Raw genomic sequence first — 26,486 nt, 5'->3', positions numbered from 1 at the left:
GTTGCCTGAAGTACATGGGGTAGGGGTTCATTTAATAATTTGAACTTTCTGTTTATCTTCTGTCATGTATTATGTAAATGAATTCCAGGAGGATTTACCATAACCCCTCCCCCCCAATTATTGTGGTTAAAACATAAAAATTTCTTTTTAGTTTAATCTTGAAAATATATATTCTTAATTTCCACTTCAATTACTTTTTAAAAATACTTCTGCCATGAAGGAATATCTGTAATTGAAATATCTGCCATGAGGTTAAACTGAAGCTATTCTGGTTTTGAATTGCAACTGCTACAGTTTGTATTGCAAGCTCATCATCTTGGTCCAAAGTAAAGATTTTCTATTCATTGAGTTTCTTGGATCTATCACGTCAAGTACAATTAGAATGAAACCGTCAATGTTTATACATATATTTATATATAGACAGTTTTATTACTATATATGTTTACTTATAGTGATTACTGTATTATTTTCTCCTTTCTGACAAATCATTACTTTTGATAACCTTGGAAAGTTAAGATTCTATCCTCCTGTGCTTATATAGTAAAGAACATCAGTGATCCACACGCATAATGAAACAAATCTTTCCCATTGTCATAAACAAACTTGTCATAAATATATAACAAAGGTTGTTGGTCTAATCTTTTCTGGGGGAAAAGGTGAATAAGAGGAAAATTTATTGGGCCAGTACTAATTTTCGTGTTGTGAAACAGTTTCAGTCTCTGAATGGTAGAGATGCCAACTCTCTGAGTCAGAACGCCATTAGCTGCTCATTGAATCCAATACAAAAGAGCAACAAAATATGTGTGCAAATAAGACTCTGTTCGAACAGGAAATTCCTCAAATATACTAAGTAAGCTGAAGAAAAGCTGTATTTTTATTTAGCCAAGGATGTCTAGTTGCAACAAATCAGTGATAAAAACAAACATGCAGATTATATTTCATGTGCCTCATCCCTAAATCCAAACTTTACTGTAATCTTGGTTTACTATGTAAAGCCTGAGCCAGATCACAGATGGATGGGTGGTTCGGGGGAAAAAAAAAAAAAAAGCATATGTAGAAATGTGAAGTGAAATAATTTTGATAACCTAATACTCCCAGTACATTAAAATTGAATGAAAGAGGAAAACCTCATAGTCTTTAGGTTCAAGGATGCTTTGAATTCAGATGGCTAAGAATAGTGCAGAATGCATAGGGGAGCTAATATGAAAACTTGGAACTATTTGTGAACTATTTTGCATATGATACCATCAGTACGTGGATATGGAATACCTCCTCAGTTAAGAAACATGAATAGGCTACAAAGTAAATGCTTCAGCACAGTTTACTAAGCTGACAACTTGATCTAAATTATTACTGATCCGGAGTGGATATATGGCTTGTAGAGAGAAAAGAGTTGTTGTGTCATTTTAATTTGTTCTTGTATGTTGTGTGTCCTTGCTTCTTCATTTAGTGCCTCTAAGGGAAGGTCAATAACCAATTGCAACCCCCCTCCTCTTTACTTACAGCATAGGAAAATAAAAATGAAGGGTAATTCCTTCTTATATTTAGCAGTTTTATTCTGTCAAAGCTGTATTCATGGAGAAATAGAGAAGAAGATGCTTAGAACAATTTATGGGTGTTGCATACACCTTCTCAGTGCTGTTTCTTTAACCAGTGCCTTCTGCACTTTGCACTTAGGGTGTGTGGCACCAATGTAGACTGCTCTGGAAACCCCTTGGGTTAAACCTAGGTTCACACTACAAGACTTTGGTTTGCTCCGTATCCATATACATCTATAAATGCTCACCCTAAAAAGTGTAGCTAAAATCCACCATACCTATTCTTAAGCTTTGTGAATATTTTTCTTCACTCACAAGTTTTCCCTTGGAAGAAGGGTATATATGAATGTTATAAGTTTTTAGAAGTTCGAGTCCTGACCTTGTTGGTCATTATTTGCTGAGCAAACCTATTAAAATTGATTGCAACCCTGGAGACTTTTTTTTTTCTGTTGAGAAGACAGTTTGCTACTTTTCACGTTGTTGTATTCCAAAGTCCTTTGAAACATAAGGCATTCCTGAAATGGCAAACACAGAAAAAAGAAACAGCCTGTCAGCACTTGGAAACTTCTTACATACAATCAAAAGTATAGGTGTGCTTTAACCAAAAGGAAATTCGACTTTTCTGACGTGTTATTCCTTTATTTTAAAAATAGAGCAAGGCTTCCAGTTGTTTTAGAATAGCTGGAATTGATAGGGGTTTATATTGTGCTTTAAGATAGTTTGCTGATTTTAGAGTCAGTCTGAAGACATATGAAAACTGCATAGTCCTCGAACATAGCCCATCTTTGACAGCATAGTGTGTTTCTCAAAAGATGTCTCTGTGTTTACTCATGTACGCATACACAGGGACTTGAAGGAAAATAGAGTAGCTCTTGCACCTACCCAAATTGCATCCTAGCCTTAACAATAAACGAACAACAAACAAATATCATTTTACAGAAACACAGTCCAAATTCTCAGCTGATTTACATCAATATTGTGCTGATTCATATGAATATTCCTCTGTTGAAGTGGCTGGTTATTTCTGAATTAATACCAACAATCCGAGGCATAAAATTTCATGCTTCTTCCAGCTCTCAAATAGTTGCCTGAGAAATAGCGAAAAAACTGTGGTTTCTGACTCTGCTTAGCTAAGGTGTGAGTACTGAAGTTACTCTTGACTTGTCTGTATCTAAAAGGACTTTTATAGCTGCTGTTGTTTTGCCTTTGCAAGTTTGAAAGGAGATATATAATCTTTAGTAGCATCCTACACTCATCAATATTTGCAGAGTTAAGCCGATTGTTTCCAGTTGTTTGTTTATTTTAAGTTCCTGTACTGAGGAAAATACCAGAAAGACTTACATAGTAATGCAATGATTATAGAATACCTTACGAATTAATTATTTACATGTTGGCATCATCTGCCATTTAGAAATTTACAGATGTACGTGGACTAGAGCCTAAGCTCAGTTGTGGAAATGTTAACCTCGGAAGAGCTGAGTGCCTCCCTTTCAATTTCCGGCTGTGAAGCTAAAATTGCGATTGGGACTATCATGAAGCTTAGCATAGCTGTAGTTCCAAATCGTTAAACACTGGAAAAAAAATACATGTTTTGGTGGTTCTCTCATTCATCTTCCTTCATGTTTCTGTCTGGATGTGACAGTGCAGTGGCCTAGAAAATTTCAAAGGCACAAAGAAAAGTTTCATGTCCAACTCCCAGTGCAAATCAAATGGGAGAAAAATACTATGTTTCCTGTGAAAGTGAAAATGCAACATCTCAAATATGTGATTTTAAGATTAGACTAGCCTCAGTAGAGTTGCAGAAAATGTCTCAATATGAATTTAGTGCTAAAAATAGCAGAAGCACATCTTTATTTGAACTACAGTAGAAAACAAAGTTACTGACTTGCATAAAAATTCTGCCTAAAAGGCGGTAAGGTGATTACATAAGTGCCAAAAGCAATTAAATTTGGTCAAGGTGACCCTTCATCTCAATCAATGCCACTGTGCCTAGATATTTACAGTGTGTACTGTGTGTTATATCACACAAGCTGCTCTGAGATCTCCAGGCAAGCAAGTCTAAATCACTGCTAGGAATACATTTAAAAATGCAGCTTATCTCCAGATATATCATTTATAGATTAAAATGTATATATTATTTATTGAAGAAGATATTTTTCAAAGTGCACCTTAATAGATCACTGGGGGCTCAAGAGAAATGCGGAATACTGATGTGGTGTAGGTATCTCGGCACACGATACAAAAGGAAGTCTGGGGCTGCTCTGCTGTGCCGTATAGCGCTGTACAACCGGTGCTCTGCAGTTGCCTATTTTCAGGTCTGTTTACTTTCCAAAATAGCGCATTTCCAAAGCTCTGATATTTCTATGCAGGTTGTAAACTAAACAGTTGGCTTGCCATCCTGATTTGTGTGTCTTCCCTTCTTTAGATTTTAAATATTTGTCAAGTCTCAGTAAGTATAAACTATATGCACATACTGCACAGATTTTTGGGCCTAAAAGAATACTTGCATTCATTTGGAGATGGAATTATTTCTTTGTTCTACCCCAATATTCTTAATTTTCATTGACTGTTATTCACTTATAGTCCCTGTGTGGAGTAAGCTGTAAAAGGTGTAGTGTGGCCAGCTATATAAAGCAAAGTTCTATTCCTATTATTTCTGCTGATGAAGTGATCCTCTGGTTTGCCATGCTGTACATCAGTTTTCCCATCTATAAAATAAAAATAATGGCATTGACAAGTGAAAAACACTGTAGGAGAGTGGCTTTTAGCATGCTGATTGGTATCATGACCACACGTGGACCTTTTTCATTGTTTCAAATAGGTAACAATTTTGATGGGATAAGCAAGAGTTAAAAACAGGGGGACAAGATGGAGACAACCTTGTGTGGGTACCTCTATCTGCTGTTGTTGGTTTCCATGTCATGAAGACATATTATCATATTATCAAAATATACTATATCTGCTCTTTCTCAGTTATCGTTTGTTTCTAATGCCAGTTTCATTTTTTATATTAGGGTGGTTGCCTTTTTTTTTTCTCCTCATATGTATTCTTGAATAATATGGTTTTTTTTAATGAGTAGCACTGTCTAACTGATGAATTTTCAGCTACTCTAAGGCTCTGATTTACATAGGTCAGTCAGCCAATGCTCTGTATCTCTTTCCTTCTTTTTGTAAGTTGTATATTGTCTAAAGTTGTCATTGGTGATACTGTTACTGTATCACAGTCTCAAGTCACATTCTTAGGATGATTGTCTTGAAGGTGCACTGGAAAAAACTGTTTTAAAAATCTGTTATTTATACTTAAAAAGATCTCCTGGAAATGAAGTATGTGCAACATGTTGCTAGACAGTCCCAGAAGACCCTGAAAGTCATGCTGCAGTTTACCCTTTCTTTCTTGGAATTCAAAAAAAAAAAAAAAAGAAAATTTGAAGGACATATTTGTTTGATAATATAAGGCAGCAAAACATGGTAGACCTAATCCTGCCATTTACAAAATTATTAGAAAAATTTAAGTTACAGTGCTTTAGATCAGGCCTGTAGCATGAGATCACATTTCACAGAATTGATCTTTTGAATAATTATAGGCTATGAAAAGCAGATACAGGTTTTATGATGTATGGTTATGTAATCATTTCTCAAGTTGCCCCTTACAGACCAAGTTTTATCTTCATAAAATTCTTTTGCTTGACTTAGAAGCAACAAAGTAAAAGTTTATAATTGAAATGCAAATGATTAATGATACAAATGTCAGAAGTCTAATAGTAAATCCCTTAACAATACAATAAATCAGCAAAGTCCTGACATGCTATATGATAAATCCATTAATACTTATAGGCAAACTATGCAGCGCTTTCAGATAATAAATGTAATTCTTGGCCACCTTAGAGATTATTCTACTTTTCCTTTTAACTAGATAATATTGTTTTGGTTGTATGGGGTGTAGTGAAGTGCAAGTTTAGCAATGATATTTTTAGACTCTTTAATAGTCTAACAGCATATAAACACCTGTCTGATATAAGTAAAGGTTTTAGGATCCATTCCTCCTGAGAGACTTAGGCAAAGGCTGCCTGCAGACTTTCGCGGTGCACTATAGGATGAATTATAAAACTGTTTGCAGTGTCACTTTGCGGCAACCCAGTGACCTAACTGTAGTGCTGTGAAATCTGGACTCAGGTACTGAAATCCTGAAATACTGCACAAGCATTTTCCTTAAAATCCATGACAGAATAGAAAACTAATCCAAGGGAAATCTCAGTCTAGAAAGGTCGTAGCAAAAGTTTGTGTTGGGGGATTTGAAAAAAAAAAAAAAAGAGGGATGCCTTGCAGGAATTCCAGCTGTTCTGCAAGGCACCGACCCTGCTCAGCTTCCACTGGAATAGCTGCAGCGGTGCCTAGGAGTTTGCAGGACCAAGCCCCAAACGTGGCATCAACAGCTCTGCCACAGCAGTTGGCTCTCCTCCAAGTGCGTGATGTGTATGCGGCTCGTGCTTCGCTACATCATTAGAGCAGGGCTAGCCTTCAGAAAATGTTTGTATCGTTAGCCCGGTTGACTTCAACGAAACCAAATTGTGTAGCAATAAAACATTTCTCTCTCCTATAAAAATCAGGATTAACAAAAGCAGGGCCTACAAATAGAGTAGAACAGATCTAATGGGACATGTTACATTTTCTACCTGTATTATGTGAAGCATAATTTAGCATTTGTTCTTTAAGGCACAAACTTTAATTTATTGATCTACACTCATGAAACAGGAGACATGTTTTTCAAAAGTATTTTTCTCCTCTTTGCATATCAGCCAAATGATGAAAATGAGACAAAAGCTCTAGGCAGCTGTGGGAACACCTACCTAGTTACAGACAAAATCCCAAAATAATCAGGCAAAGCAATTATTTTACCATTTCCACTGGCATCTCATACAGAATGCAGTGTCACTTGCTGCGGATGATAATGATGAAATCTTCTATTGCTTTTTATTGATAAGATGTGCATTCCTATGGGTTCATTTTATAGATTCTTACATATACATGAGTTTTAGTCTCATATTTATAATAGCATAATTTATTGAAGATTGCTACATGAATAACAGGTTTGGGTATTTTTAAGCAAAGGATAAACTGGATACCTGTTTTGGTTTGGCAGACTGAGGAATGAGTCCTTTAAATTCACTTTGCAATTATGTCCCCTACTGAAATAGAGCAGAGAAACAATAGGCTAACTTACCACAGATAATAAATGAGAAATTATGTAGACTCTTCGTGCTCAACATTGCATTTTTCGTTGGATTAGCATAAAAGTACTGGGCACAGGTGTTTTTGTAATTGGGACTCATTTGGAAAATTTACAGTGTCCAGTGACCCTCAAAGTTGAATAGCTTTTTTTTGTGGTGTTATTGTGATACAGTGCCATTTCAAGTAATGTCAGAATACCATCTGTCCTCAAATTTCAGATAGTTTTTCTTACATTACATTTCCTTGTGTATGTAGCTGCAATTCTCAGTTCTGTTATCTTCAGAAAACTTCAGATGTCTTTTTTATTAGGAATCTTTCTTGTGACTGCACAAATTGTCAACCATCAAAAGTCTATGGCAGTAGAAGAATTGTCTTGTACACAGAATGTGCCTGAATATCTTCCACAATTAAATATTAATGAATTTCAGACTAATACAGGTTGGTTCTCTTATCACTAGAATCAAGCTACACTTTAAATGAAATTATTATTTTTCTTTTGGCTTTAATTCATAAACAGACACACTGCGAAAATACAAGTGAAGAAAAATCTGGCAGCCAAAATGAACTTACAGAGCAAATTTAGCTGTTTAGAATGTACCCAAATTGGAATTTGCTGAGTTATTCTTAGGTCTTTTATAGTACTAATGGAGTGATTAAAGAGTTCATGTTCCCTGACAGTAAGAGCCTAAAAAAAGCCATTGCCTGATTAGTTCTAGACTTCATGCTGTTCTTCAGCTAGTTGTGATTCTTCCTATATATGTGCAAGAGAAGTAAAATCAATCTAAGTCAAGATAAGCTGTTAGGACCAGCAATTTCTTGGGTGCAGCTGGTATGTGGAGGTATTCAGAGCTCTTGAGATAGTAGCAGGTATGAACTGTGACCTGCCATTTTTTTTTCAATGTTAAAATACCTGTAATGTTTTATCTACCTTTCTAGTTTTTTCACATAGAGGTTTCTAATCGAGAGAAGACTGAAACAGAAAACAGGAGAATATGAAATTGCCACAGTAACCCAACAGAGTCTAAAAAAGTTGTGATTAATCAGGAGATCTGAGAGTTGAGCACTGAGTGATGTTTCAGTGTTTATACAAACTTGAAAAGTATCTGTGGCAATCTTATTATTCCATTCTCTTTGAAGAAGGGAGTAGAATTGTCATTCCTTTGTTTGCTGAATGTTATAATAGCACACCATTTCTATTTAGAGCACTCGATAGCCTGGGCATTATATAAATTTACTTTGGAAGATACTATATCAGCTGCTCTAGGCATTAGGCAACATTAGAACTGAACAAGTGATTCACAGTGAATAATTTATTTGGTTAATTTTGCAGTTTTTCCTGTAAGCTGAGTTATCTGCAAGCATTTACAAGTAGTATTTCTTGCTACTGCTATTATTATTAGGAAATATTCTAAGACATAAGGGCCACTCGACTCCGGGTAAAAATGAAGCACAACAGGAGGTCATTTCCTAACTGCCCTTTGTGCTGCTCTGTTAACTACCGTACTTGAAAATATAAGGTTGCGTACTGTTAAAAAACAAAAAGAATAATTCATGCTCCAGCGAACTTGCAATGATCTTCAAATCTAAGCATACCATAACAGTCTGATCATTATTAGCTGTATCTGCTGAAAGAAAAAGTAGGGAAAGACATAAGAAAAAACAAATCCTTCACGTTATTTAATTCTTATAAAACTGTCATCCTGTGGGACTTTTATAACAGTCAGATTTTTTTCCCCCATAAAACATAATGGAACCCCTTTTCAGTGTCACCTTAAGTGACCACTGTGGCTATTAACACAATATCTTTTTAAGTATGTGTTTTCATAGTAGGAGGTGAAAACCAGCAGTATATGTAGTATAATTATAGTTATGCCATACTCTTGTGTGAGTGTTCTTTGAAAGGACTGTACAAATCACATTCCTCTTCACCTGGGTGTGTTCGTCTTACAGCACACTACCTTTTTATGTCGTGGTTTATTGAATTTTCTTTTTATCTTGCCATTTAGGAAGAATAAGAATGAGGGCATTAGCATGACCTGATGGTAAATGGATTTTGTAATCAGACTGGTGTCATTAAATCTCAGTCTCTCTCTCTGTCTCTCTCTTTCACACCCCCGCACAGGCACACATGCACCTAAATATATATATATATAATACATTTTCTCTATATAATTATATATATAGTATATATTATATTATATATTATATATTATATATATTCATTAGATACATTAAGTTTTTATTTTATGCTATATATTTTATATTATATAAACCACATGTGGGTGTGTATATACATTCAACACTATTTAGACTCCTTTATGAGGGTCATTATCAATTAAAATAGAATTTGGATTGTGACTATTTAGCCAAGCTAAGTTCCAAAGCTATCTCATATTCGGGATTCTCTTTAGTGCTTAATTTCCCTGAACAGCCTTTCTAACAGCTGGCTCAAATAATTTCAGAGTTTTTTATTGTCTCGGATGTTTTATAAAACATATGCGTGTTTGCTGTATGACAAGGTGATTTTAGTTGTCCTCAGCTTGATAAACATTATTATTTAAGGATTTTGCAAGGTCAGTGCTAGGAACAGTATTTCTAAATTTGGTTTTCTGTTAACTTGGTATTTAGCTCCTTTTCTTGTTTAATCTTACTTGTCCAGGGGAGGGGTTGTTTGTTTTTGCTTAATCTTCTCAAATGAAAAATGAGTCCCATTTTGCAGTTAAGTATACATACATACATCATTTTGACTCTGTGTTGAAAACTGAGGTACAGTGAATCATCACAGAGCCCTTCTTATTAATCCTGAAAAAGCTGATTGCATGCATTGTCATGAGGGGCTTTCTTTTTCTGACTACATAGAGATATAATTAAGAAACTGAAGTTGTTACAAGGAAGTTAGGCAACTGAAAATGCTGGGTTAAGGTTCTACTAGAAAATACCTATTTAAAATTACCTGAAATGTGCAAAGCTCTCAAAAATCGACTGTATTGGTAAGGAAAAAATAACAGAATTCACAGCACTATGATGAACAGATGGGGCTTTTTTTGCTTAGGCAGAGCTAGGTGTTTTGGGAGTTACTTAAAATAAGCCTCTCATGCCAGTTTAGGTGCCCTAGAATAGCTCTCCTGCTGCTCCTCTAGAAGGGTACTGCTCTCCCATAGGTCGTCTCATTTTTACCAGCCCCTTACAGCTGTTTTGGAGACATTTGGGTGTCAACATAAATACTAGATGCCTGTGTGTAGATAATGGAGTTTCACCCCTTAAGTGTATGCTGTAAACGTAAATGTGTTTTGCATATTCCCAGAGGAAGATAATCTAATCTCCCTTTTCTCTTATTCAAAGATTAGAGTAGTCTTGATTATTGTTTTCACCTTCTGAGCCTCTTTCATATTTTCAGCGTAAGAAACTTAGAGTTCGCTACACGTAGCACTGAGCTTGCCTAGAGAGGGTGCTTAGCTCTGCCCTCTGACAGGGGGATATCCTGGTCTCTGGTGTTGAGGGAGACTCTCCTGGCTCTCACTGGGAAAGGATATTCCTGTTAGAGATTTGAATCTGCTGGGTTTAGGTGGTTAGTAACTGATTTTGCCAGGGAGACGCATTTTATCTGGAAGAGTGGTGTAGTGGGAAATACTACAGTCAGTGTTGGAAAGGTGTCTTCCCTGGCTCTTGACAGCGAGACCTTTTCCAAATAATGTTTTTTTCTTCTACAGTAGTTTTTTAGAGAGGAAAGAACTCAGAAAAATTAACAAAGAAAAGGTAAAACCAGTAACGTTCCATTATAAGTCACTGGGAGGTGGGTGCATGTGTGAAGGGAAAACTGTGCACTCATGGTAATGTTATGAAAAGATGTTTTGAAAGATTAGACCCAGATTTGTATGGAAAGTGATCTCATATTTTACTCTCTAAGTTATACTTTTAAAGCTTTGTAATGAAAAATACTAGGGAGAAAGGATAATTCAGGAAATTGATGTCTAAATATGATGTATATCATCCCCAAATAATCTATTTGAAAGCACAGATCATTTCTCTCTGATGGGTGTGTTCAGCCATTTGAAAGTTGATGGTTGCTTATCATTAATGTTTATCTCAGAGGAATTCCATTACAACCAACACAAATGCATGTGGTATGTGAAGAAAATAAAATGCAGTCGTTTGGTATACAGGTTAAAGGTGTTCTAACAATTTTCAGTTTTAATGGGAGTGAGGTGTATGTGTGTATATGTATATTTTTTTAAGAAAACGAAAAAGCTGATTACATAATGTATACCAATAAGCTGCTATTTTCCGCTGCAAAGGTGTTTGAATGTAGTGCAAATGGAAAAATTCAGGGCAATTCGTTTGCTTAAAGAAACAGTATGTAGGGGCTTAAAGATTTGGTACATAATATTATTTTTAGTCCTTTAAAATGCAATGCCCTATATGAATGTAATTTAACTTTGGAGATGTGAATTAAATAGAGATAAAAACTAAGCTTTGTCCTTCCCACTCTATATTGAATAATATTGGCTATACAATAGATAAACTCTAATTACATCTACTGCGCATGCACACACACACATGCACACACACACTGACCATTGCAGTCATAGAAGTATACATAGTGGTCTATCATTACTAGAATTGGATTTCTCAATTATTTCTGTGTGCAGATTAAACTGTGGAAGATTTTTAAGTCATGATATAAAGCACTGTGATACAATGGCTTGGTTTATATTATATGTAGGTGTTCATACTGTGATTTCTGTTATGGAAAGTCTTTGGTATTTATTTCCAAGTATTTAATAGGTATTCAATTACTTCAAAACATCTAAAATTTGTAGTGCTAGGTTAGAAGTCAAAAGTCAATCATGCAGTCCAGAAAACAATTGTGAACTTGTGCAATTGTAAATGATGCTATTCAAAAAAGGTGGGGGAAGGAAGAGATGATACAATAGATACCTTTTTCTTTAACCAAATGAGTTGGATGTGTGAAGCATCATGTGGCAGCTGGCCTGTGTTGTGTGTGTGGTATGCAGACAAAGTCCCAGGTTTCCAGGAGCAGTCAGACAGAACTGATTTTGGAAAGAAGATACTTCTGGCTCTTCTGCTATGCACCTTGCCCAGAAAGGCTTTGACAGCTTCATCCACCTGCTACATACAGAACAGCTCTAGTTTTTTCACAGCAAGCGCTACAAATCCTTGAGCAATTTTGAATTTCCTAGATATGGCAATGAACCATTTCCATTCCAAAGGAATAAGACATCTCCCAGAAGAATTACATCCTTTTTGAGTGTACAAAGAGCTCTTCAAAGCAGGGACAACTCAGGCTGTGGCTGTTTCATATTTGTAGTCCTTTTACAGACCATCTGCCTGTTCAGTAACCTCATAGGAGGGAAGTGAAGAGAAACACCTCCCGCCCCAGGAGTGTCTCTGAGACTGGCCTCCACTTGCCAGATGGATGCCATGAAGTACAGCCAGACACTGAGCAGGCACACTGACAGGCTGTCAAGTCATTGCTGTAGGTAGTTTTCACATATTTGTAGATTGGGCCAGTGAAGCCTTCAGTAGCAAAAAGAAGTGTTCCTGGACCAACTCCAATAATTTCAGTTAAAGTTTACCAAAATAGCTTATGAATGTGCGTATCAGGGCATTACCCATGTCTGGACAGAAGTCATCTTGGTTTTCATATAATTGATTTATTATTATTATTATTATTATTATTATTATTAGGTATCATGTAGTTACTTGCACTCTGCCAGAAATTGCTCAGTTTGCTTGCTTACATTCAAAATGCAGTGCAATCTTCTTATTAGATCTATATGACTATCCTTGATTTAAGTATTTTTCTTAACATGGAAATTAAATATTGCTAGAAACCCTCAACACAGGAAAGAGAAATCTGTAATGGTGTGAGTGGTAGGAAATAAATGTGTTGATGGAACCCATATTTGTGTTGGCAAGTCATCTGGCAAGCAGTCCTGTCAAAAGCACTCTGGCATCCCACATGAGATGACTAGAGAAAGAGCTGTGCAATCATGCCAAAACACTGTGTGAAAAGAAGAAAGATCTGATAAGATTATCTCTGAGATAGGAAAGAATTGAACTACGTATCAAAGTCAAAAGATATTACAAAAGGTGGAATTCAGTTGACCCAACTATGTAGTCATCTTCAGCAATGACAGGAGGATATTACAGTAACAATGCATGCTTTGACAAGAAAATTTCTAAAATACTTGAAAAGAAAAATATATAAAATATAAGCAAAGGGAATTTTAAAGACATGAAGTGGAATTGGGCTCTGTCATTTATTCAAGTACAAACTGAAAGAGAACTCAAAGAAATAATGAGTTTGGTTTGCTTTTCTGTCATAAGTATGCTGGAATTTTTGCTGCAAGCAATGCACACACAAATGGATTCTAGTTTCATCAGAAGCGTATATGTTAAATGGGTTGTAAACAATCCTGCTTATTTCAAATGTCTGAAATTCAAAGCTTGGTTTTTAGTCAAGCTTGAAAGACCTCACCGGGAAATCGCTGTAATTTCCAAATTATTTAAAAGAAAAAGAAAAAAGGGTTGCTGATCCTTGGAAAAAAATTCAGATGTGAAATCCTGGATTGAAAAGCTTTGAGGAGAGTTTGGAAAGGTTTAAGCAAATTGGAAAGGAATTCAGAAACTGTTTCCAAACTATTTCACTCCAGAATACTCAGTTTACCTAATTTTTATTAGGTAAACTGTCAATCTACTAAATAGGCTTCATTCAGACAATGAATTCATTTCATTGCAGAAAATGAATTGATATTCATTTTTTATTAGGAGAGATTATTTTTAATAGCAGAAAGAATCTTCTTTGCAAAGCCTACCTCAAAGACTTCCACATCATCAGCAGGTAGAAAGGCATTCAAAAATATTAATTTTTATGTTGATTTTTTTCTTTTTGTGTGTAAGAAGTCAGTTTTAGTGACAAAAATGTGATAGATTAAAAGTATCTATATAAAGATGCAAGAGATTTCTGGCCACAAGGGCAGAACTCAAACCAATGGGAATGAGCCCCAGCTTGGTAAGGACTCTTCTTGCCCTTCTTTCTTTCCTTCTCGTCCTTCTTGCTTTCCGTCTTACTGGTTCTGGTGTCCTTCTTTGGACCCTGCAAGAAATATGATGTAATTTTAATCTGGAACTCAAGACCTGCAGATAAATGAGAGCTTAGGGTAACAACATGAGAAGTAATTGGAGGTGATGGTTGTGCGGTAGCTCAGGTTCTGCACTGTGTCAGTGAGACGCCAAGTGAAGCAGACCTGTCTCTGGAGCCTGCACGGCTTGGCCAGCACCTGAGCAGTGTGGCCGTGACGAGCTGTTTTGGAGAAGCTGTTTTGTTACAGACACTGATTCTATTGGTTAAGGCAATTACATGAAAACTGAGGCACCTAGAAAAATGTTCTATTTTGTTTTGGTGGCGAATGAAGAGGAAGATTTCTACTATAAAATATTGCACTTGAATATTTTGAATATTAAAAAGGATGAGAGTAGAAAATTTTTCCTATTTTCCATTTTCCTAGGAATAGGAGGTGCTGTAAGGCTTCTACTGCTCATGAAAACACTACACTGGGAAAGTATTTCCATAAAGCTAGCCTCACCAAAATATCTAGGTCTTCTCTTCATTGAGTAAAAATCTGTACAATATATTGAGAAATGTGGTATCTATGATGTATGTATAATCTGTCAATGTACACTCTTGAGCAGAATACAAATTCTGGACCTAGAGGCACTATACAGAGATATTTATTTTCCTCTTGGATGCAAGACTGAGTTAATAAAGGTTCAAGCTGGTTGGCCTTCCTGGTCTCCCATGTGGATTTACTGGTTCATGTAGTCAAGAAATCAGGTGAATCCATGCTCTATCATTCACTGCACATATGATGCGTCTTATTCAAAAGGAATAAGAAATAGAAATTTAAGTTTGCAAAACTGTAATATCATTCTCACAGTCCAAACAGGCAAATCACGTAATGCAGCTTAAAGACTGTGTATGAAATGATGTTTGTTATTCCACAGAATAATTTTTTTCTATCCATCCATCTGTTCATGTCCTGGATATTTTTTCTAGTAGTGAGTTGCTCTATAAAACTAAAGATTCCTCACCGAAGAGCTGTTAAACAAAGAGACTATGTTGCACACGGTAACCTACAAGGTTTTTCTCTCCTGTTTTCCAATGGTTTTGAAAACTTGTATTCTTTAGTAATTCAGTGCAGGACTATAAATGATATGAGAAAATATGGTTCAGGCTTGCAAAACCAGTGTCTGAAGTTCTAACTCTTCTTTGAAGAGAGATTGTTTTGATTCCTTCCCTGTCTCCCCCCACAATTAAAGTTTCAAGATGTTTTGCAGACAATTTGATGGAAGTCACATCACTAAGGATAGCTACAAACTTTTCATGATGTGAAATTTATAACAACAATAAAAAAAGGCTCATCAGTACTGTGTCTTTTTGTTAAGAGATTATTTTCTGGGGATATACTCAAGCACAGTTTTCTGCAAAGATGATTCATTAAGGCTTTTTTGTTTGTCTGTTTGTTTTTTAAACAAAAGTGGAAACACTTAAGAATCTGATTAAATCTCAGATAAATCATTCACATTCTTTCCATGAATTTCAGTTGACTTTGATTTAGACCTTAAATCTCTTATGAAGGAACAAAGGAAGTTTTGTGTGGGTATGTCATGATGGCTGAGATGAATACTTTCTAAAGAAATAATTCTGCATGGCTAAGGAAAGCAGGGTGGGGATAATGATCATCTCATGACTATCGTCAAATTATGGTGCATCCAGGATTCTATTTATCATTTTATGTTTCAGCAAAATGTACAGTTGTTATGCCCAAGCAATGGTATACACATCAGAATATCCAGTTAATTAGAGTGATACATTTTTAAGATTTTTACAAGGCATTTCTTCTTAAAATAATTCTGTCATGTTATGCCATACTTTAGCACTTAAGGCTGCAGGACTGTGAAAACATCAAGGTAAATTCAAAACTACTGTGGTATAAATCTAGTGCAAGTTCCATATAAAGCGAGCAGTGCAGATTCTCTTTGTTCATGTCCCTTTGAATCTTTGAAGTGGCAAGAAATATGGGAAAACATGCCTAAAATGTCAGAGGGAGAAAATTCACTGCTTATATAAAGTGATAGCCTTGGTTATAGAGTAACTACCCCATATAGAAGCCCATTTTGGCTTTGAGGAAGTAAATAAAAGGCATGAAATAGAACACATTTTGCCAACTCACAGTGACATGGCGTCCCAGCAGGGCGAGATTGTAGACAGCTGAAATAAGCTAAAGCAGTTTATGAACTGCTTAAATTCTGGGGCTAAATCTGGCCCAGTATTCAAAAGCACCAGAGAAACGAGTTTTGAAAATTCTTATTTCTCCTTTATGCCTATGCAAATGTTTGGACAAAAGAAGACGTAATTAAACTTTCATTGCATTATGCTCTTGCTTACTAATGCACAAAATGCAATATACCATTGAGTCAATTTTGTGCAGTCAGTTTTCCAATAAAAAAATCTTGATTATTGATTTATACACAAGTTATCCTTTGCAAGGAAGTGCTTTAATGAAAAATATATTTAAATAATTTCCTTTATAAAACTAGCTGAAAATGGGATGCATAAAGTAATTGTTTGCAGTATCTGACCTCTTGTTTTTGTGTTATCCTGATTTTTCAAATGTGACCTGTTTAAAGCTTTTGTCTATATTCACTGTATGTTTCATTTTCTTTTTTATTTCCTGTGCCCAGCCAAGTGTCTCAGCAGACAAAGAGAGTCTTCGCATTACCTCAAGAAAGAAGGAAAATCAGAGCATCCAGGAGTGTGATTCTCAAGACGTAAGTTTAGCCCACTTACAAATCAGGTTTTAATATAGACTGCATGAAAATATGAAAGCCTTAGACAGTTACCAATGTGATTTACTTTTCCTAATCAAACTGGTACATATATTTTATAAGCCAGCTATATTCTACATTAAAGTGCTGAGGAGCAAATGCTCTTGGCTGTCAATTTATGCAGGTGTGCTCGCTGGGTTTCTTTTACAGACTATCTAATAGGACTTGAAGAGCTTTTGCGGGGAAGAAGATGGTAGAAAAGGTGTCATTTGATGTTTAACCATTTCAAGAGCTACTCGTACTCGCACGGCTGGGTTGAAGAGCTGCTGGGTCACCGGGCGATGCAGACCGCTGTTTACATAGCATGGTCATTGAGATGCAGGCACAGCTGTCACAGATGCTTCATTTGATAAAACAAAGCCTGTGGGGAGATGTTTAGCTTGAGCAGTAACAGGTGACAGTGTAACAGTGTAAGTAGGTAATCTTGTCCTCTGCCAGGCGAGGACTGCTACAAGCTTCGTTCTTCTTATGACACGTCTGACAGCTAAATCTGCCTCTTTTACTGAGGCAAAACTCTCATTCAGGCAGCGTGATGGGAGCTGTTAACATAAATCCCAAATGCATTTATTGTGGCTGGGATTATAACAATGCAAATAAAACAGAAAAAATGACAGAAAAAACCAGAAAGCATGTGAGAGAGAAAACTTGCTCAGAGAGTGTACTTTCTGCTGGGTAGTCCAAAAATATAGTGTTTAGCAAGTCTGCAGGTGAAATATAGAAGACAGCAGGAGAAAACAGGACACAGTCACAGTGGCTCTTGAAAGAGATGCTGAACATGTTAGCTTCCTCCAAGTGTAACAGACTGACTGACTTGGAGGTAACTGGGCAGCTTGCTGGTAGCGATCACAGCAATGGAGAGCACTTGTAAGGAACAGTTTGGGAAACTGGTCTAGGTAAGTATACCTAACAAATTGTACAAATTGTTGTTTGTAATACCTAACAAATTGTAAAAAGCCATATATATTATCCGTTTATTAAGAACATTATAAATGACTTCCTGCCACGTCCTCTAGAAGGGGGAAGAGACAAAGAGAAATTATCTGTCCAGAAGAGTGCATAATTTGCCATCGCACCTTTCTTAATGTCTAAAGATGAAGGAAGCTTCAGTTCTTATTAATAAAAATAGCAGAAGGAGAGGAAAGAATAAGATATAAAAGCAACACCTTGATGTGAGGAAGCTGTAAACAGGGTGATATTTATGCCTAATAGAAATAGAATCTCCAGTGTAATTAAAAGTTATAAATACAGGAAGATATATCCTCTTTAACATTAAACGGAACTTTTACTCTACCAGTGAAAGGCTGCTGTCACAGGAAAGTTAAAACATCCCAATTTGTCAGAATCATTTGATTTCAATTTAAATACCAGACTAAACCTATAATATGAAAACTGGAAGTTTTCTAGTAAACCTGGTTCCTGATTAAAGAAATGGGAGCAAAATTTTAAAAGAGAACCAAAGCACTAAAATAAGTTTTTCACAACTGACCTAGCCTTGACCACTTTTTGTCCTGCAGGTTGCTCACAGAGCTGAGCAATTTTCCTTGCTGTTGTTTAAGATGAAGCTTTCCTTCTTTCTCTTACATGCACTGTCATTCTCAATGCGGTTCAAGCTGCCCTTCAGCTCAACTGAGCAAACGCTCCCCTCTGGAGAACTTACCTGTGTTTACAGTCCTGTTGTTATCTTTACTCAGTATATTCATCTAGATTAAGACCTTCCTGATGGTCACGATATTTTTAAGATTGGTGGAATATGTGATAGGTTCTGCACCAGGAGAGCATTCAGCGTGTGGGCTGCCAGGGGGTCTTCATTTGCTCTGAGCTCTTCCTAGGCACCGTGTGGGATGCACCAATAGTACAGGTGATGATCTGACATTGGGATAACAACCACTTCCCACCTTTTATCATTATTCTTGTATCTTATGTCATAAAATATATATGTTCTAGAGACAAGGAGGAATTCAAATTAAATATTTTTGAAAAGGGAACTAAAAATGTCCCTTTTTTTCAGTGAATCATAGCTGATTCATGATTATTTCAAAGATATCATTTCAAGTCCTTATAGAACTAGATGCAGTTTCTTTTCCTAGAGGAGTATATTATTTCCATAGTACAAAGCTGTGATTTGCACCTGTGAGCGCTACCACTTTGAGAAAATTCCAAACTTGGGAATATATTAGTGCTTTTGTCATATTTTTATCCTCTGTGTGTGTGTGTATGGGTTTTGGGAGGGGGGGGTCTTTTAACAGAGGTTTTTACAGCTGCTAAGATCCTGATGAGAAAAGTATGGCTGGTGGTAGTCAAGAACGCTTTCTCATGTGTCATTTGTCTTAAAAAAAAAAAAAAAAAGTTGAGGACAAGAAAAAAAAAGAATATGCTTAAAATTAAGACGCTTAAAAACATAGTTTTTCAGCAACACTCTCTGAGCTCTGCAAAGATTCTCTATTTGTGTCTCTGATAAAAATAATTGTGATCTATGACTTGAGAGATTTAGTGTAGTAATGTTCATCTACTACAGAAGAACGTACAACACTTCAGATTTTAAGGCAAAACAGAAATAACGTAAATGGCTAGTTGTTTGTATCAACCGATATTTTTGGTCTATGTGACTAACCATCTCTAACTGTCTCTAATCTGCTAATCCTGTTGCAACTTTTCTTTATAGTTTTATGTATGTTCATACTAATTAATGTAGTTTATATTGGCATGTAGACAAATGAAATTTTATTTACAAATGGGATACAGGCAGGCCAAGTTAAATGAACTCATTTGGAAATTAGATGCTTCTGGCGCCTTTGCTGTCACAATATTTGACTTGGGACTTGTAGCCATAAGTAGGTAGGACATCCTGTAATTCAAAATTCTGGTTGCTCAAATCATCTGAAATTTGCCCATAAAAATAAAACCATAATATCTTAACTTCAGTTGTCTTTTAAAAGGTTCTGTTACTCTTGAGAATTATTTTTACTGGAGGAATCTCATCAATAGTATTTTTCTTAGTCTGTCCAGAGACCTTTTCCTTATGAATGGCTCCTGAAAGTCCCTGTGCAGAAATCTGAGGTCTTATCAATATATCATTTCCCTTCTCCCTTGCAAAAGCCAGCTACAATTACCCAAGAATGTACTTTGTCTTTTTTCATATCAAATAATCCTTATGTACGTAACACATCATTTAAAACCATCTATTTGGTAGTGTTAAAACATCAGAAAATTTATAGAATGATTCTTTGTTTTCTGCTCTAATCTTAGATTTCTTGCTCTTTGTCCTTGCAGAGTCTTTTCTGATAAATAAAAGTGATAGTGCTTTTATTTACTGCCTTAATTTCCTGCAGTAAACAAACACTGCATATTCATTAATCATTCAGTGACAAAGGACAGAGAGTATTGGACCAAAGCAAACACATGTTCCTAAGCAACCACACCATTTAGCTTCATTTTTCTCTGAGTTTCAATTGCAGAGCTTTGATCCCATTGTACTCGCGCTTTCCCAAGGGAGTAATGAGAGAAAAAAGAAATCATTACTGTAACAAAATTTCAACATGATAAAATTCTTAAAATTAATTCGGTAATTCTGTTCCCTGAATGAAGACTATGAAGGTCATAGGGAGTTAAATTCATTTAGTTGTACCATCCACTCGGTACACTATGCTCTACAGTAAGAGAGAGGTATGAAAAACTGCAGGTATGAAAATACATATGCACACTTGGCATGCATCATGCACTGTATCTTAATAAACAGTGAGGGTCATATGAAATTATAATATAGATCTATTATGCATTCATGAGTAGATCTGATAAAATCTGTCCTTGAATAAACTGTAGACCTAACCTGGCTCATAATGTTATTTACACTGCAGAATAGTGTTTTAAGAGAAGAACATCTATCCTGTATATTACCATGCTTATGCTGTATTTTTAAAAAAATTGAATTATGATTTTGAAAGCCAGTTTAATCTGGATATGGATATAGTTTGTGTACATTTTAAAGGAACATGTTGTAAATGCTGTATAAATGAACTATTAAGGGAGTGTTTCATGGAAGTATGGAAATTATTGTGACAGGAAAAAAATGAGAGAATAAAATATCAAGTCATATTCAACAGTGGGTATAACTGCATGCAGTACTACTGACTTTATTGAAGCTGAACATTATAAGCTAGTGCAAAATTCTCTCTTCCAAATTATCTGTTTGGCAACAGCTCACTTCAGAAATTGGAAACTGCATAATAGTCTCAAAAAAAATGAAGCATAAGAAATTTGAAAATATCCATTCAGCATAGGAAGAAAAAAATGTGGCAAAGAACTGTGTATTTCATGTATTAAAGAGCTAAAATACCATCATCCTGAAATTTTCAGTCAGTCTGGGATAGAAGTAGTAGTAACATTAGTCATAGCAATTAGTAAAACTTAACACTCTTTATAATAAAATAGCAGCATATATTTGCAGACCATCAGGCATACATGATTATTGACAGATTAGAGTTTAATAAAAATTCAAACATCAAGCTTATTGCGACATTTGATAGTTTGTAATTTTTTTGGTGAAATGTGCCCCTTTCCAATTTTAAATGTAAATTATTTAAGTTCTTTCACTTTTAATTAGTTGAGATTTGAAAGTTTTAGTGAAGCTTGTCTTTTAAAGGTTTGAGATCATTTGAACTGATAACACAAAAAAATACAGAAAAATCTGGAAATGCAAGCTGCTCTGAGTCTGGTTCCAAAGAGATATCTCATCTAAGCATAGTCAAACTTCAATATTATGAAATCCTCTTTCTCTTCTGTGAGTTATGCTGGTTTAAGCTAATCAATGCCATCATTATTGAGCAAATCACCAGGCTGTTTTCGCCCGTACTGCAGCTCCTGTGTTGTAGAGCTGGTGATACTGATTTATGGAAGCAGGATTGATACAGTGGGGAGTACCACTTGCACCAAGATATCTAGTTTCTCAGTTCAGCTGATCATGCCTTTGGATTGGTGCCAAATATAGGATCTTTGCTCCTATGTTTGAATTAGTATTATCGAAACTAGCTCAGTCCTTTCTGCTGCGTTGTGCTCTGTAAATGTATCCTGCACATCCCCTTGAGCGCTCGCAGTGGTGCGCGGGAACACTGCACGGGAACCTGCAGTAGCCTTCCCTAAGTCTGAAGGGCAACGCATGTCAGTGATGCACTTTGGCAGTCAAGGAAATACTTTATTACTGTAACGGTTCAATATATTCTCACTTATTTAAGCTTCTTGACTTCCTGTCCACTTGTGATAAGTTGCATGATTATTTGAGCAACACAACATTATTTTCTTATTAAGTGTGTTGACACAGTGGAATACCAGTACAGTTACATTGTTCAGCAGTTTGCGGATCAAGCTGCATAGTTTAATAGCCAAGGGAGTGCTGAATTTTAACTGGCTTTTTGAAGATTCTCTTTAAATGAAGATGCACACTTGGGTGATCCACCTTTATAATTTACACACCCGGCTGTGAACTGCTGCAGCTCGCCTGTATAATTCACTAGGTGAACTGAACACCATAGCTTATGAAATTTTGCATGCTGTACTGATCAAGCTGCATATTTCATAACCAGGATTTCATATAAAGGTACTTTGCTAATCAAACTGCATACTAAACTGCTCAAGATGGAATAGTATTTTAAGGCATATGCCATGCCTCAATTATCCTGTCTCATTAAATATCTCACTTAACTGTTCCAGATATTTTGAATCCTGTTGTACATACAAAATGTATTGCTTAAGGCAAATTGCACTGCAGTATGACAACTTTATTTTACAAACACAAATAAATAAATCATTAATACATTTCTTAAAGTTTAAATAGAGCAAGTAACATGAGCCTCCAACACCACTAAATTCAGTCTGCTCAAGTATTTCTCTACTATGTAGAATAAAATCATAGTAAGCCTTCTGTTTTGTTTAGATTAAAAACACAGTCATAAAAATTGCAATTGTTGGCAAGGCTCAATTTTAAGGAGATGTTAAGAAGAAAATGCACAATTAGAAGAGAGTGAATAACAGTAAAAACAATGAAATGGCATGGTCAGCTAGCAAACAGACTTGAATAAAGGCTTCCACAATTTCTTTTTCCTGAAGCCTTTTCCTTGGGAAAGGTTTAGCTCTCACTACTCAGAATTCTCGCTGCTGTGTATTAAAGCTTTTAAAACTGAGTGTTCAAGCATTTGGTCATGCTTGATGCCTTATGTTCAAAATGCAGCATATGTAGTTTAATGAATAAAATGTTGTGTTATAAATAAGCCTATAAATTACAAAAAGTGTGGCAGACGTACTTGAAAAATCAATAAGAGTGTAGCATACTAATGGCAAGGCAAAGAATGCTTCCATAAATAAAATATACAGGCTACTCAGTTAAAGTAATTCATTTTGGGGGTGAAATTCTGGAATCAGTCATTAATGGTTAGATACAGCACATTAAATTATTATAATTTTTATTATAATAAGGTAATATTAGGGAAGAAAAAAAAAGCTTCAGAGAAATGTATCTTTCTGTCTTGTTAGATTCATAAAACCTTTTCAAGGATTAGTTGTCATTTAGTTAATAACAGTATAGTTGGGTAAATACCAGCTTATAAGTATTGAAGGTTCATCTCCTGAATCTAGAAAGAGGAGGTTGCTCATCTGAGCACATGCTGGTGAAGCTAGGATGGATGGATGGATGGATGGATGAAGCTAGTGTATTTGACTGAGAAGCCTTTAGTTACTAAAGGAAACATCTGTAGCAGAATCCCTCTCCATTTCTGCTGAAATGTGAGCCACACTTAAAGCCTTAAGTTTAGCTGGATGAAGTGAACAATGAAATGCTCCAAAAAACCTTTCTGCCATGGTAACGTACGCATTCTTTGTGACCAGTGAATCAAGCAGATAAATGAATCTCTAAAACATCAGTTTGCAGTATATAGAGAAAATGAGAATTTAGTCTAAAAATGCATTTAGCTTGCATTTTGTTTTAAAATAACATCATGGATGTCACATGGATTTTGTGAAATATTTGGAACTGTAGTAGTGTGCTAACATGGGGAACAGAGGGATTGTGCTTCTGAATGAGACTTATTTAGTCTACCAGCTCCGCTCCCTTCCTCAACAGTCAGCCAGACTCCTTAAAGGGAGGGGTAAGAAAGCACAGGACATAGTTAAGGGTAAACTCTGTTATGTTCTAAATGCTGATGGCAGAAAATAGACTTGGGTAATGAAGCTAGAATTTGAGAGTATTGTTAGCTGCTTTGTTATTGGGAAGACCTGGTTTCATAAATGCAAAACACTGATAAATACGAAGGGTCAAAGAATCATGCAAAGAGTCTTCAGATGGTGATGGAAGAGTAGCGCCCATTCCCTGCCGCTCCATGAGACCAGCAGAGATTTAAAACTTAGCTGTGACCCATGGAGATGTAGGGGAGACAAAACTCTTTGCTCCACTTTGCGATGCCCCCACTCCACTCCACACAGTTGCAAAGCGTTTTGACAGCACAGCTGGCGAGGCAGTCTGTGTTGTGAAACTGTGTGTTATGTTGGCATTCAAAAGGTAGCATCTGTTGAAGCATTTTTGACAGGGTTTTAAATTACAACCTGCTTTGTTATGATGGTACAAGAGAAGTCAGTGGTTGCATTAAAGTACCGAGGCTGAGTTGAGATGGCTTTGACTGGAACCTGCTACCTTCACTTTTTTTTTTTTAAACACCTTCTGAATGTGTTCCTACTTGGATGGTTTTGATCTTTTGTCACAGTCTTGGCATTTTATTAGCTTTTCTAGTAATATCCTTGCCAAAATTGTGTATTCATTGGAAGAAAAACATCGGTCTTCTCTGAGAGAAAGGGGGGGGTGCTGCTTTTTGTCCAGGCTGTATGTCTGTGCAAGCATACAAGGAGGGCAGTGTCCAACTATATCGCATTTCCTCCTGTACTCAAATGTTACCCTCACAAATAGGGGCAAGGAGCGAAGAGCGCTGGGCTGCAAGCAGGAACCACGCTCTGCTCCCTGGCCTTAGCAGGGGTGTGTGTGTGCTGGAGGGATGCAAGAGCCCTGCAGAGAGACTTGCTGAGTCAGCAGCTTCCTGGTCCCTCTGCCCCCAGGGTTCCCATCTCCAAAAAGTGCTGCTGGAGTCCCTGCTGTTGGGAGAAAAACATAGATACTAGGGCTCCAAGGGAGACAAAAATCATGAATCAAAGCCTGGCAAAATCCAATAGTCTCTTTCAGCAACCATTTCTATAATCTCATCTTCATAAAATAGGAAAACCACACAGACGTTTCAAGCCTTTTTTTTTCTAAAAGCACTTATATCTGCATTTTGCTGCTTTCCACTGTGTCAAGCTATCGTTGTAGATTTTTGTAAATGGAGTTACCTCTCATGGGAGTGAATATGACAGGAAAAAGAGAGACAGACACACAGAAGAACAAACAACAAAATCTTTCCACCACTTGGCATAGCAGAAGCTATGAAAAAAAAAAAAGTTTGATATTTGTTTCTGTCTGTATGTCACACACCTATGAAAGGCATTTTACTGTGTTAGTCTTATATTTCCAAATTGTTTGGTTTTGTCTTTGTCCAAAGTAAAAGGTGTGTGTGTGTGTATGTATGCATGTATATTTATATGTGTGTATATATATATATACATAGACACATATGTGTATATGTGTGTGTATGTATATACATACATACACAAATATGCACACACATACCCCCTATATTTTCTGGGATTTTTGTTTGTTTGTTTTTAATCCAGTTACAATTCATAATAGGAGATGCTCTTATAACCATCTGTCTTGTCTCTTAGGAACAGAACTGACTTAAAATTGAGAACAACTGTGAAACTGAACATATATACAGCACATCCGTAGCGACTGGTTAGAATTCTGGCTCTGGTGCTGCTATTGATTGAGGACGTATTTAGGTTCATCTCTGTTGTTCAACCTGTAATTTATTTGTTAGTAATATCAAAGATTTCATTGTGACAAGGAATCAATAATTAATGTTGTTTTAGCAGCAGAAAGACACAGGAGTTGACTGCTTTGTTTAGAAAAATGTCCCAGTCTTCTGTCTGTTGCCCAACAGTGATCTGTCTCATGTGTTGCTAGAAAGGATAACAGCTGTGAGTCGAAAAAATATGAAATAGTACAGACATTTACTTCTGTTTTCCTAACCAGATGGCCCTCAATATCTGGTCTATGAAAAGAACTATAAAGGATTAATCACTTATAAAGCATTGTTTTTATTATTAAGTGTTATATTTTTATTTTCTCTAAGGTAAGCATTTCTTTTCGATATCACTTAAATGATTGCCTTCCCATATTTTTATTAATTTCAGTTAGTATTTCTTGATTCCTATCTCTCTGTATTTTCTTTGTGATGTGACCTAAACTTTTTGGTGTATTTATAAACTGACGTTAAATTTCACTAGTATTACTTCTGTCCTCTTCATTAAATAACCTGAAATGTTGTTGCTTTTTTGATCTGTTGCATCTTTTGCCTTCAAGCTGCTCACTTAGAGCTCTCTGAAATTCTCAAAATTTCCCTAAACATGACTAAGCTGAAAACACTGTTTTACCTTGCTCATTAATAGATATATTAAATACCAGTTCTACCAGGACCTGAAGCTTTGAAATATTAAAAATTTATTAAAAATTTCTCCTCTCAGTCATCTCACTCCTAAATCTTTATCTAGAATATTAACCTAAAACTAATATTTCTTTTTTTTCCATAAGAAAAGGAGTGGATGGTTTATCTATATCTATATATATATATATATTTTACCAACACTATACTGATTATTCCCTCTTATGTAATATTC

General features: G+C 35.9%; 1 protein-coding gene across 2 annotated transcripts in view; it reads left to right on the top strand.

Annotated features, from left to right (window-relative positions):
- The window catches only part of LUZP2 (leucine zipper protein 2), a 215,419-nt gene that overhangs the window by 185,710 nt on the left and 3,223 nt on the right, over positions 1 to 26,486 (top strand). For both annotated transcript variants that reach the window (XM_067295534.1, XM_067295533.1), the window contains exon 10: positions 16,536 to 16,622. In XM_067295534.1, coding sequence (XP_067151635.1) covers positions 16,536 to 16,622 — 87 coding nt within the window. The remainder of the gene's footprint in view (positions 1 to 16,535; positions 16,623 to 26,486) is intronic.

Source organism: Apteryx mantelli, chromosome 4 (genome assembly GCF_036417845.1).
Source record: "Apteryx mantelli isolate bAptMan1 chromosome 4, bAptMan1.hap1, whole genome shotgun sequence".
Taxonomy (NCBI): Eukaryota; Metazoa; Chordata; class Aves; order Apterygiformes; family Apterygidae; genus Apteryx; species Apteryx mantelli.
The sequence above is the reverse complement of the archived record's forward strand: the minus strand, read 5'-3'. Positions and strand labels throughout refer to the sequence as shown.